The sequence below is a fragment of the Musca autumnalis genome, unplaced genomic scaffold, assembly GCF_047663935.1.
Source record: "Musca autumnalis isolate F117 unplaced genomic scaffold, ASM4766393v1 scaffold_1, whole genome shotgun sequence".
NCBI lineage: Eukaryota > Metazoa > Arthropoda > Insecta > Diptera > Muscidae > Musca > Musca autumnalis.
In genome coordinates this window covers 18,607,166-18,620,038 of record NW_027411644.1, presented here as the reverse complement: position 1 = coordinate 18,620,038, position 12,873 = coordinate 18,607,166, and the positions used below count along the sequence as shown (strand labels likewise).

General features: G+C 34.6%; 1 protein-coding gene across 4 annotated transcripts in view; it reads left to right on the top strand.

Moving 5' to 3' along the window:
- Nf1 (neurofibromin 1) overlaps window positions 1-11,889 on the top strand; it is a 43,262-nt gene extending 31,373 nt beyond the window's left edge. For all 4 annotated transcript variants that reach the window (XM_073968728.1, XM_073968718.1, XM_073968722.1 and 1 more), the window contains one exon: window positions 11,336-11,889. In XM_073968728.1, the coding sequence (XP_073824829.1) occupies window positions 11,336-11,343 (8 nt within the window). In that variant the 3' untranslated portion in view covers window positions 11,344-11,889. The remainder of the gene's footprint in view (window positions 1-11,335) is intronic.
- The last annotated feature ends 984 nt before the right edge of the window (window positions 11,890-12,873 follow it).

Here is a 12,873-nt window from a genome sequence, read left to right as displayed (position 1 = left end):
TGGACAAAATATTACGAAAGCCAAATTTTGGACCGAATCGGTTGATCCGTTCGAGAGTTATCGTGCGCACCAGACAGGCAGACAGACGGACGGACATGACTAAATCAACTCCAAATTGTCTGAAACACATTTCGTCCAAACATACTTGGGGTCTAAAATCATTATTTCGATGAGGCACATTTTGCCCGTATGAAAGTGTACAGTAGTTTTCACTTACCTGCATTAGTTTTTGCTGCGTTTTGGTTTTAGCTGTCCAATTTCATTTTTCTTGCGTAGAACAAATTGCTATTTTTTATCAAATTTATTTAAGATAACTGCATATTTTGCTTACGTGCACAAAAATGTCTGCAATTTTTCAATGTGCAGGTAAGCGAAAACTACTGTATATACCCTCGTTAGAATAAATGCTGAGGGTATAAATATTACGCTGTACTATGACAGAATTTTCACAAAAAAAAAAAAACATAATTTCGATGAGGCATATTTTAATACACTCTGCTACGATAAAAATGTGAATCATCGAAATAATGATTTTGACAAAATCCGTTTCAAAAAATTTTGAGTCGTTTGACTGGCCGGGACGCTCGATAACTTTCGACTGGAGTAACTGATTTGATTTCTTAAAAAAGATCGGATCGGAAGATGAACAATATAGGTCCCACATAATTCGGGAAAAGTGATAACAAAGGGTATGTCTCGGATCGTTTTGAAATACTTACCGCAGGTACTCCTTGTGGTCCTGTTTACAGCTATATAATGCTTTTCGTAGCCAAGTCCATGCTTCCAGGCAAATTTGCCCAAAAGCTCTAAAAAATCCTACGGTAAGCAACTAAAACGGCTGGGGCACTATTGAAAGGAGTGACTGACATTGGTCCAAACTATGCACATCGTAAAATTTGTTCTAAAATTTGATCTAGTATCAATAAAAGAAACCCTACATCGGGCAAACGCTATCAGCCCTATTCTGAACGCATGGGAGTTGGGAATTTTTTCCCATTCCCACATTTTCCTATTCTGAACAAAATTTTGTGGGAGTTTTTTTCCCATTTCCCATCTCCCCTCATTCTGAATGAAGTTCGAATTGGGAATTTGTTCCCATGGGAAAAAAGTATACATTCTCTATCTTGAATTGTGGGAGAATTTTGTGTCTTTTTGTGGGAAAAATCTCCCCAGCAAACAGTGTGGGAGTTTGAAAAAAAAATTCAAGAAATTTCATATTTTTATGAAATTTCATATTTTAAGACATCTACACGACAAAATTGTTGCAAATATTTATAATCGCCATGTGTTTGCTTAATAAAAGCATACAAAATGTACTGTAAAATATGTCATTAGTAGACTTCGGATTTTGCATATTCTTATATGATACAAAAACCTGCAAGAATCTAACATGTTTTACACCGATAAAAAATTTTCCTTTATGTTATCGAACAAAACAAAAAAAGTAGTAAAAATTAGTAGATTTTTGCAGTTCTGGAACAGACCATATGTATTGAAATACGAGAAAAAGAGTCATGGTTGATTCTATTAACGCAGAACAACAAGTAAAAACAAATCAATTTCAAAAGAATTTTTGGCAATAATTATTAAAATATATTGGAAAATAACCATAATATACAATCTTTACAACTTTTATTCATTTTCGTAATATAACTTTCGGGTTTTTTAAATCAGACGACCAACGTTCTATTGAAAACGTGTTAGTCTCCTCAACGACACGACAAAGATCACAGGCGTACATACATATATGCCAAATTATTGCAATGCTATTCCATTTTCCGAAATGCCTTTTCTTGAATAGGATCGTTATTTTTGAACGTAGAAGCTTGAAATTTTGCAAGGGCATGGGTTTTAGTTTTAGATTCAATCACAAACGTATTTTATTATTATTATTATTATTATTTTTTTTTTTTTGAGATACGTCTTCGGATATTTATGGTGACGATATGTAATAACAAGCAAAAATATGTAATAATCGAGAAAAATATCCGAACTTATCTTTTTCAATTTTTTTAAAAATATGCAAAATACGAGTTCTAGCGATCATTAGGAATAAGTAAAACTAGCGATATACTCGTTAAACCCCTAACTAAAATTACTCGGTATCAACATACAATTTTTAAATTCGTTACAAACTTAAAAAGTTCCTATTACTTTTTACATAAAAATTATGTTTGCCTACTAATTAAAAAATGCTTACACCAATTCGCACAATCTGAAGAAAATGTGCTTATTAGAACAACATCACACATCGTTGACTCCATTCACTTAAAAAATCCATAAATCAATGCACGGTTGATGAATTAAGTTGTCCTTTTGCTAATCTAATTCAAAAACCGCGAATTCAATGCAAATAGGCATTTTGTATTACAAAACAAAATTACAGCCCCCTAAAAGTATGCTATCATAATTTGGTGTAACTAATTTCGAATTTCGAAAATTCAATTCCCATGATTTGATGTTCCCACGTCGTTGAGAATATGGAAAACGTGGGAATGGGAAATTTCGCTCCCATGGGAAACAGTTCCCATGGGAATGTTCAGAATAGGGCTGTATGTGTACCTCTCTTGCTAAAGGGGTGTTTACACTAGCCATTAATGTCATATAACCTGAAAATTTCCATCGGTATAGAGTCGCAAATGTGTGCAATATTGGGGATTTTCCTTACGCCATTTACTTTTTGCGTTCACACCAGCAAAAATGCAGTGAAATTACGTCTCCACATTGTCTTTGTGGGCAGATATGGAATGTTTTTATTTCGGGTCATATGGCATTGATGGCTAGTGTAAACACCCCTTTAAGTTCAAATTGCTTGATTAAGTATAGTTTAAAGATTGTTTTGAATGTTTTCGTGGGCAAGTCCATGCTTCCTGACATAATGTCCCAAAACTTTTAAAAATCGTACGGTGACCAACTAACTAAAATGGCTGGTTGGCACGATAACTTTCGAAAAGAATGACTCCCAAAATTAGATCGAGTTCGAGTCGGTCTATTCCTTTGCAAAAATTTAACACTTTTCCGCTTTAATCTAGTTGAAAGCCACTTCTCGGATCGCATTGAAATTTAGTTAGTGGGTAGTCGTTGTGATCATTAGAACAACATTATAATTTGTTTGCAATATTTACTGATATAGGGACTCAAAATTTTCTCTAGCATTAAAGCTTTAGTAGTCATTGTTACAACGCTATCCGAATCTTCCAAAAACTCCGGCCAAGTCGTATTTTTGCAATATTAGAAGTTTATGAAGTCGGTCAGTGGAATAATTAGGAAAACTGTTTATGATTCAATTTATGATGCAATAAATTCTGAAAATATAAGCTGGAAACTTCTAAAACTTCTTTTGACATCTATGAAAATTCTATTTAGTTTTAAAATGGGGGATCTGTTCATTGTACATTCAGAATCTACAAAGCCGATTGATTTAATGTTTTTACTTGTTCATCTTATCAAAGTGTATTATATATCCATATATCCTCTTTAAGGCTGAGGATATAAAGATCTACAAACAAACTAAATAACCAAATTTTGAAATATGCATATCTCTGTGAAATCCGTACAGATAAAAGAATTGCAGAAGAATTGTACAGATACATATATATGTATCTGTTTCGAAGACTTTCTAAAGTTTTTCTACATTTACCCGCCTGTAGATAGAGGGACTTTTTGGTGCATTTCCAACATTTAATAACTTTTTAGTAGATAGAAAAATTAAAAAAAAAAAAAAACAAATTCAAATTCAAATTAAAGCACAACAAATTAAAACTAATCAAAAAGATTAACACATTTTATTCTATGCAAATTAAATTATTAGAAAATTAACCTGCAACGTAGTTAAAGAAATACGACCACCATGACCACCAATAACAAATTAATCTAAAACACAATGCATTTAATTTACAAAAACAAAAAACTCTTTTGTTAATATTTATAAAACATTAACTAAGTACCTTTAGTAACAATTTTTGTCCCTTTTCGCTTATTAAAATAGTATAAATATATATAAATATATTTTTTGATTAAATTAAATTATACACAGTGAAATCGCATTTGACTCTAACTCAAGGGGTCTGCTTTTAACATACTAAGGGCCATTATAACATGTGTTCTTTTACTATCTGATGGATTTGAAAACGCAAAATAAACCAATTTGGAGGCATTACAAATACAATTTTTACATTGAAAGTTAATTCCAAGAAGCTCCTTCTTGAAATTCAATCATCACTTTTAACTTTAAGTTAACCGGAACGCTATAAATCTGTGCGGTAAATCCAAACTTTAACAAAAGAATACTTATAATAATAGGGGTAAAAGAATCTTGAATATAATTTATGCTTCATAATTACCCTTGAAGTTGTACATTTAACTTAATTTTTAAAGAATTATTGTTATAGTTCAGGCCATTTGATTGAACTAGTTGGTTTATTCCCCTGATTCGTCGTTCGTTGTATCAGGAAGAATTACTGACTCTGAATCGTTCATTTATAATTTCGTTTGTGTATTTAAAATCACATACCATCGATAGGAAATAAACAAAAGGAACTAGTACTACCGTATAAAAATGATAAAAAATGCTTAATTAGAAATTATCCTAATCCAACATTCCGTTAATCATATTAGTTCATGTTCATTTTTCAATAAGCAGTTCAATTGAAATATTTCGTTCGTCCTTAAAATGTATGTCATTTCAAAGCCAATGTAATATTTGTAGAAAGTTGGAAAATGAAATCAATAGAAGAAAATTAAGGAAATTATGTAAGGCCTACATGTCTTACCGGATGAGGAAGGCTTGGAATATGGGAAGAGGATGATCTTGTGTATATTAGGGATAAAACCAAAAAAATACCACGCCAGTACCATGTGCGGAATATTGTCCTGATAACGAAAACGCGTGTTTTAGTTCGATACGGTGAAAAAAACTTCCGCACCGACTACGATTACTAAAGCCCTTTTGATATTTTTTCTATTAAAAAATTTAAATTTGCTTTACGAATAAATATTTATGGAAAACAAATACAATTCTCACAGGCACAGTCATAAAAAACAGACTTAACTTTCGCGAATTCGTTGCAAATGATTACATATTCTCGTGTCCGATAGGTACAATAAATATAAAAATAAAATCCGCGAGTTTATAAAGAAAAACAGAAAATTTCGATATTGTCAAAGGTGCATTAAATGCTCAGAAATATCGCGATTTGATAACAAATTGGTCCAAAATGGTTTGATATTGATTTTAAATTAGATTCAAACTATTAATAAGTTATTACGAAAAGCGTATATGTCATTATGCCAAATAAAATTAAATAATGCATTACTGAACTTCAATGCATTTGGTGTCACCGTTTTTCATCTACTAGTTTACTAGATCTTCCCAAGTTCATAAATTCACAAATAATTTTCTTTAAATTTCTTCTATTGATTTCATTTTCCAACTTCCTACAAATATTACGAGGCGCACTAGAAAACTTTCTGGCCTCGGCCAGACGTCATTTCAATTTGTTTTTGGAAATTTTGACAGTTTTTAGCCTAAGCGTACTCAGGACAGTTTGACATACTATCATGTGTTGGGTTGTTTTCCACGGCTTGATTGAGACACCTCCAAAACATATTTTTTGAACGCTTTTACAGCATCTTCTGGCGATGAAAATCGTTGATCACGCCTTTTCTCTTGATGTGCTGGAATCAAATGAAGTTATTGGATCTCCAGTCAGGGTTGTACGGCGCATTACCCATCAATTGCCGTTTTGCCTGCCAAACAGGTGCTGGGGGGTTACTCTGTATTGCGATGCGTAAGAAAAATTGTACCGAATCAAGTAATTGGTACTCTCTAATACGTTTTCGCATCTCCTTTCGCATCTAATTTTCGCAAATCTTGTATCACCGCACTCTGTAACACGAAAGCGTATGTCAAACTCGTGCGATAAGCGCAAATATCTTGCGTTAACAAAACACCAAACGCAAAGGAAACAAATCATGTAAGTTAGCACAATTAAATGATTGTATTTACATCAAAATTGTTTATTCTTTTCGGGAAATGTTGTTAAAATGTTGACGTTTAATAATTTAATAAATTATTATTAAAAAAATCAAATTACAATTATTAATTATTTGCGGCATTGGAAAGTACTCTTCGTCGAGTCTCATATTTCATAGGTTTTAGTAATAATGATGATGCAAGTAAACAAGTTAAGACCCATATCTCGGGAAGTATAAACTTAGCTCTGGAAAATTAAATATCGTTATAATCAGGGTACCAAGGGCTACCTATGGTAAAAATTTCAGACCCATGCGAGAGGTGCTTCTAAACGACACTTGTTCCAAATTCTTTATTTGTCACCCAAAGTAGTAAGCAATGCTAATTTTTCACTGTATTTTTGGATATCGTAAAAAACACTTTGTATCGTTAAATGAAATATTGTTTTGAGGACCAATAGCAAGAGATTTGCACAAGAAACCGTATAGCATTTACATAATTTGTTGCTATAAACGAACAATTAAAATGAACATTTTCAAATTTTGGTTTTTGCAATACATTAGTTGTCTAAATGTACATAACCGCATCTTTATTGAGACGAAAACATTTTTTCTCCTTGTAATCCGTTCCGCCACCGAATCCATAATTTTTTTTGTTATAAACGAATAGCAAGTTTTAAAAACGCACGTACCGAACAAAAATTGTTTTTAAATGTTTTTATTTACAATTTTTTTGACATTTCTTTTTCTCATTCTTCGTTATTATTTACATTGTGCAGCCAGCGTTGCCATATTTTCGATTTATTTTGCGAAAGCGGGCCATATTTTCAGTTTATTTTGCGGAAGCGTTTGCGTTTGTGATACAGAGTACCAAATTTCGCATCGCAATACAGAGTAACCCCCCTGGTTTAAATTGATGTGCGAAAGCTCGCATTGTCATGATGCAGAAGGATTCATCTTCCCTTGTTCTTTTTTCAAATTTCTCAGGAGACTTCAGGCAAACAAATTGTAGTGTAACACTTAGAATTAACCGTCCTATATTTCTCAAGTCATAGTCACCACATGGTCAGTTTTGCCGAAGAAACAGACGACCATTTGCTTCGAAGGTCTTCTTTCATGAACACCTTTCGTTGGTTTTGGCTGGCTTTCGAAGATCCAAATGGTCGATTCTTGTTTTGTTTTGGGCTCCTAAGCATAGATCCCAGATTCTTCGTCTGTGTTGATATTATAAACATCGTTGGAAGCACCGCGATTGTTTATACCCTCAGCATTTATGCTAACGGGCAAAATGTGCCTCATTGAAATAATGTTTGAAGACCCCAAGTATGTTTGGACGAAATGTGTTTCAGACAATTTGGAGTTGATTTAGTCATGTCCGTCCGTCTGGCTGGCTGGATCGCTCGATAACTCTCGAACGGATCAACCGATTCATTCCAAAATTTGGCTTTCGTAATATTTTGTCCAAACTTGGTTTCAGTTCGAAGATGGGTTATATCGGTTCACTCCTTCCGGTACCTCCTCCCCAAAGTTCGAAAATGTTCGGAAAATTTGTGCCCACGATAACTATTGGAGGGGAGTTACCGATTTGGTCCACACTTTGCGCATCGTGAAATTTCTACTAGACTTACATGAGGTTTCGATATGGACTAAATCGGTCCACTCCTTTGGTACCACCCACACAAAATTTCGGAAATGTTCAGTTTAGGACCAGGTCTCGAATCGCTTTGATTTTTGTTGTAGCAACTTGTATTCACTGCCCCCCATACGACGGTACAAGTTTCATCAGGGGCAAGTCCATACTTCCTGAGAAAATAGCCTGAAAGGTGCAAAAAAAACCCTATGACACCGTGTGAGGGATTGGAGCGCATGATAACTCTCGAACGGATCTGCCGATTCGGTCCAAAATTTGGCCTTAGTAATATTTTGTCCAAACATAGTTTAAGTTCGAAGATGGGTTATATCGGTTCACTCCTTCCGGTACCTCCTCCACAAAAGTTCGAAAATGATCGGAAAATTTGTGTCCACGATAACTCTTGAAGGGAGTAACCGATTTGGTCCACACTTTGCGCATCGTGAAATTTCTACTAGACTTAGATGAGGTTTCAATATGGACTAAATCGGTCCACTCCTTTGGGTACCTCCCACACAAAATTTCGGAAAAGTTCAGTTTAGGACCAGGTCTCGAATCGCTTTGATTTTTGTTGTAGCAACTTGTATTCACTGCCCCCATACGACGGTACAAGTTTCATCAGGGGCAACCCCATACTTCCTGAGAAAATAGCCTGAAAAGTGCAAAAAAACCCTATTACACCGTGTGTTGTGGTTGGAGCGCTAGATTAAATATCGAACGGATCTGCCGATTCGGTCCAAAATATGGTCTTCGTAATATTTTGTGCAAACTTAGTTTAAGTTCGAAGATAAGCCATATCGGTCGACTCCTTTAGGTACCTTCCCCGCAAAAGTGCAAAAATGTTCGGAAAAATTGTGCACACGATAACTCTTGATGGGCGTGACCGAATTGGTTCATTCGTTACACATCCTAATATATCTACTAGATATAGATCAGTTTCGAATATGGGTTATATCGGTCCACTCCTTCCGGTACCTCCCCCACAAAAGTTCGAAAATATTCGCTAAAATGGTACGCGCGATATCTAATAGATGTAGCAACCGATTTGGTCCAAGCATTGAATCTCTAAATACTGTCGAAACTTAGTTTATGTTTAAATTTGGGCCCTATCTGCCCAATACTTGGGGTGCCACCCACACAAATATTCAACACTTTTGTGTGGTTAAGGGTCTGTTCGAGGATCCTTTGGACATTTTTACCGAAGGTTTTCCTAGTGGCCCTGTTTACAGCAATATTATGTTTTTCGTAGGCTAGTGTGGTAAAAAACCTATCTATCGTTATCCCCACAAATTTTTGAGCTTTAATCCTATCCATATTTTGTCGGCTTATACGCCCAAAATTTTGAAAATCCCCTAAACACATATGTTTTTTTTTGGGGGGAAAAAGGAATTTCAATCCACACAGGCTGAGAGTATATCTCTGTCGGCAAAGTCGACTGATACTTTTTTACTTGTTTTATTCACAATTACATTGACTCACTAGAGCCTTTTTTGTTTTTACTCACTAGAGCCTTTTTTTGAACGATTGACCAATTTCGCTGGATCTAGGGAGAAGAATCCATTTGCGGCCAGGTGTTCATGCAATATCAAAGGGTGCCTCGATCTCACGATACATAACATGGCGATCTTGCATTATCCGTTCACGCACGGCTTTATTTTTTTCTGGCACAACGTCCGATTTTGGGCGACCTTCACGACCTTTGTATTTTGGCGAGTGTCGGCCACGATTGAATTTATTAAACCAGTTTTTCAGAGTGCTATAGGATGCTCCTTTATCAACATACAAAGATTTAATTTTATCAATGCACTCTTGCCGATAATCACGGCCGAAAGTTGTGAAAAATTATCGGACCAAAATGTTCACAAGTAAATTGCATTTTTTTTGCAAAGTGATTTTTTCGAGTCACTGTAAACAACCCAATAGATTGTCGTATGTTAAACCGTCCTGTAGTGGGATTCTCTAGGGCATTTTTTGGTTACCAACAAAAATCGGTTAAATTAAAACGCAAAATTATGAATGAAAAGTTCAAATAAAAGTTGACATCAGTGTTGCTATCGGTAGAACTTTGCGAGTACTTTTTATTGGTCGCTAACTTACCGAATAATTTCTTTATTTACCGATATTATAAGCATTTTAATTTGAACGATTTTTGTCGTTAACCAAAAAATGCGTTAGAGAATCCCAATACTGAGTACGTTTATGCTAAAAACTGTCAAACTTTCCAAAAAAAAATGTCAAATGACGCCTGGCTATGTGTTGCCAAGGTCAGAAAGTTTTCTAGTTCCCCTCGTTATGTAAGACACTCATATAAACTTAGCGACAACTGCAGCGATTTTCAGGTAGAGTGTGTCAAGCCTATGCCCTGATTCTTCATCGACCGCCAAAATTTTTGCAGGATCGATCTGAATGTAAGGTATCGAAGTCAACATATCCGACAATGCCAGGGCGTAGAACTGAGTCCCTACTCTCACTTTACCGGGCCTGTCGTGTAAGATATATGACAAGCAAGTGGGTTGACAAGAGCATTGAGTACTGCAGGCCCTGTGAAGACGAGGAAGAGACTGAAACGATGGAGCACCTTCTCTGTCGATGTCCTAGCCTGATGAACAAAAGACACATGATGTTTGGCGTCTTCGAGATTGCTTCTCTTTTTATTTATGTCTCTTCCATAAAACCCCGTCCCACAGTGGTGCCGCTTCCTTGTAAACGTGGACAAAAATAGAAGGAGTTGACCTAGGATGATGCATTTTTGTACATGTACTTATGAGGGCATAGGAATGAAAAATGCCAAATTTGGTCAATATCGGTTCAGATTTGGATATAGCCCCCATATATATATTTTAAGAGAATAGCCTTCAAATTAAATATCTGATATTTTCGTAAGCCGATTGTCGCAGGACGATTGTCCTATTTGAAGTGTTCTCAATAAAAAAAACCATAAAATTATAAAAAGCCGACAACAAAATTTTCGATTTTTGTCCACTGAGACACAATTGTGCCTGTTAAGATCCTATAGGATCCTTAAATGTCTCCGGCCGGTTCATTCCATCAAAATTCATTTTATTCAATTTCGATCAAAAATACGAATTTTTAGTTAAAGGTAAAAAATCTAAAAAATTTAATTTTCAGTCGAACGTAAAAATCGGAAGATCCCCATCCAAGAATGAGAAAGAGAAGATCGATTTCACTGTAACATCACCTAACAAAATTGCATGTTGTTAAAAAATTAAATTATAATGCAAAGCTTTTATGTATAAACAAATGAGTCTATGTAATTATTAATATAAATGTTATTTATAACAAAAAAACTTTTTTAGCTTTTAAACGAAAAACAAATGCTTTAAGTAAATTATCAACACGAAACACTTGTAAAGAACATAAAGAAACGTATACAAAAAAGGAACGAAACAAAATTCATCTACAAAATTACAATGATTTGTTTATTTTTTTACATTTAAAATAAGTTAAATTTGTAAATTTGCTTTATTTTGAAACACTTGACATGATGAAAAAATTTGGATTTTTAGTAGCATAGTTCGTTCCATTACTAACACAGTTTTGTGAAATGTTTTGTTTGAAGTTAACTAAAAACCCCTAATGTTCCAAAATTGCAATAACAAAATTGAGTATCTACTACCTTAAATGTAATTCATTTTATATGTTTTCCTTAATTCCTTTGTGTCTCTCTCACTTTATTCTTCTTCCTCTTGTTTCTTTTTTGTTTACTTTCAGCTGCATGAATAACAACAAATCAGCCACGCACTCGACGTACAATGTTCAGGAATTTTTTACGTTTTTTAAATCTTTTCAAAAAATGTTTTTAAAACTTTTTTATTCGCTATGATGAAATTCGAAATGGTAAATATGTTATTGCCCAGGAGAAAAAAAAAACCAAAAAACGAATAGATCCATAATTTTTCAAACTCTTGTGCCAGATATTGAAAATATTACATCAAATTTTTTGAACTTGTAGTAGAGAGAGGAGGTGAAGGAGCTTCCTTCTTACCCATGAATTCAAATCATTTTCATGAAAATTTTCATAGTCTGGCACAAGATAAAGTTATGAAAGCAATGAAAATTGAAATTTCCCCCTATTATTGTTACTATAACTATTTCTCATCCTAGACTACTATTCCTCAAAGTAAACACACTAACAAAAATTGACGTCAAAATGCGTTGGTCTAAATGTATCCATTGGTCCGACCCCACAATTTTTGGTTAATTTATAATTTTCCATGTTTTGTTGGCAGTATCGAAATAAAACAATGAAAATGTAAAAATGGAAACGAAAGTGCTGAATGAGGTTAAAATCTTGGAACCTAATTCTGGAATACATTACATTTTATAAAAACTTACAAACCGATCGATCGGATCTAATATTAGGTAAATTAAAAAAAAAAAATAAATTGGGGTTATTCTGAACGGAAATTCCCCGTAAATGTTTTCACTTTCTCCCTTAAGATGAAACGGCGGAAAGACAAAAACTCACGTGCAATTTTCGTTCAGAATAACCCCCCAATGATTCAGTAAAACCACTTCTAACAATAGCTTTAACTTCCAACATTTAATGAAGCAAAACTTGGGGATTCTTTCAGGTCGGAAATGCACGCAAAAAGTAATTGGCCGTATATGTGTGAGAGCTCGCATTGTCATGATGCAGAACGATTCGTCTTCTCTTGTTACTTTTTCGAATTTCTCAGGATACTTCAGGCAAACAAAGTGTACTGTAATGCTCAGAATTAACCATCCTATATTTCTCAAACCGTATGTATAGTCGCAACTGACCGTTTTGCCGAAGAAACAGGCGACCATATGCTTCGAAGGTCTTTTTCCATGAACAACTTTCGTTGGATTTGGCTTGTTTTCGAAGACCCAAACGGTCGATTCCTGTTTTGCTTCGGGCTCCTAAGAGCATAGATCCAAGATTTTGTCGTCTGTAACGATCATGCAAATGTCATTTGAAGCATCGCGATTGTTTTTCTTCACAATTTCTTTGCACAAATCCGCAAGAGCCTTTTTTTTGAGCGATTGACCTCTTTTGCTGGATCTAGCGAGAAAAATCCATTTTTTCGGCCAGGTGTTCATGTAATATCAAATGTTAGATGGTGGAAGAAATGTCCAAGGACGCCACTATCTCACGGCTTAATTTTTTTCTGATACAACTGCAGATTTTGGGCGACCCTAATGGCCTTCAGTTTTTGGCGAGTGTCGGTCAAGATTGAATTCATTAAACCAGTTTTTCATAGTGATATAGGATGGCCCTTTATCGA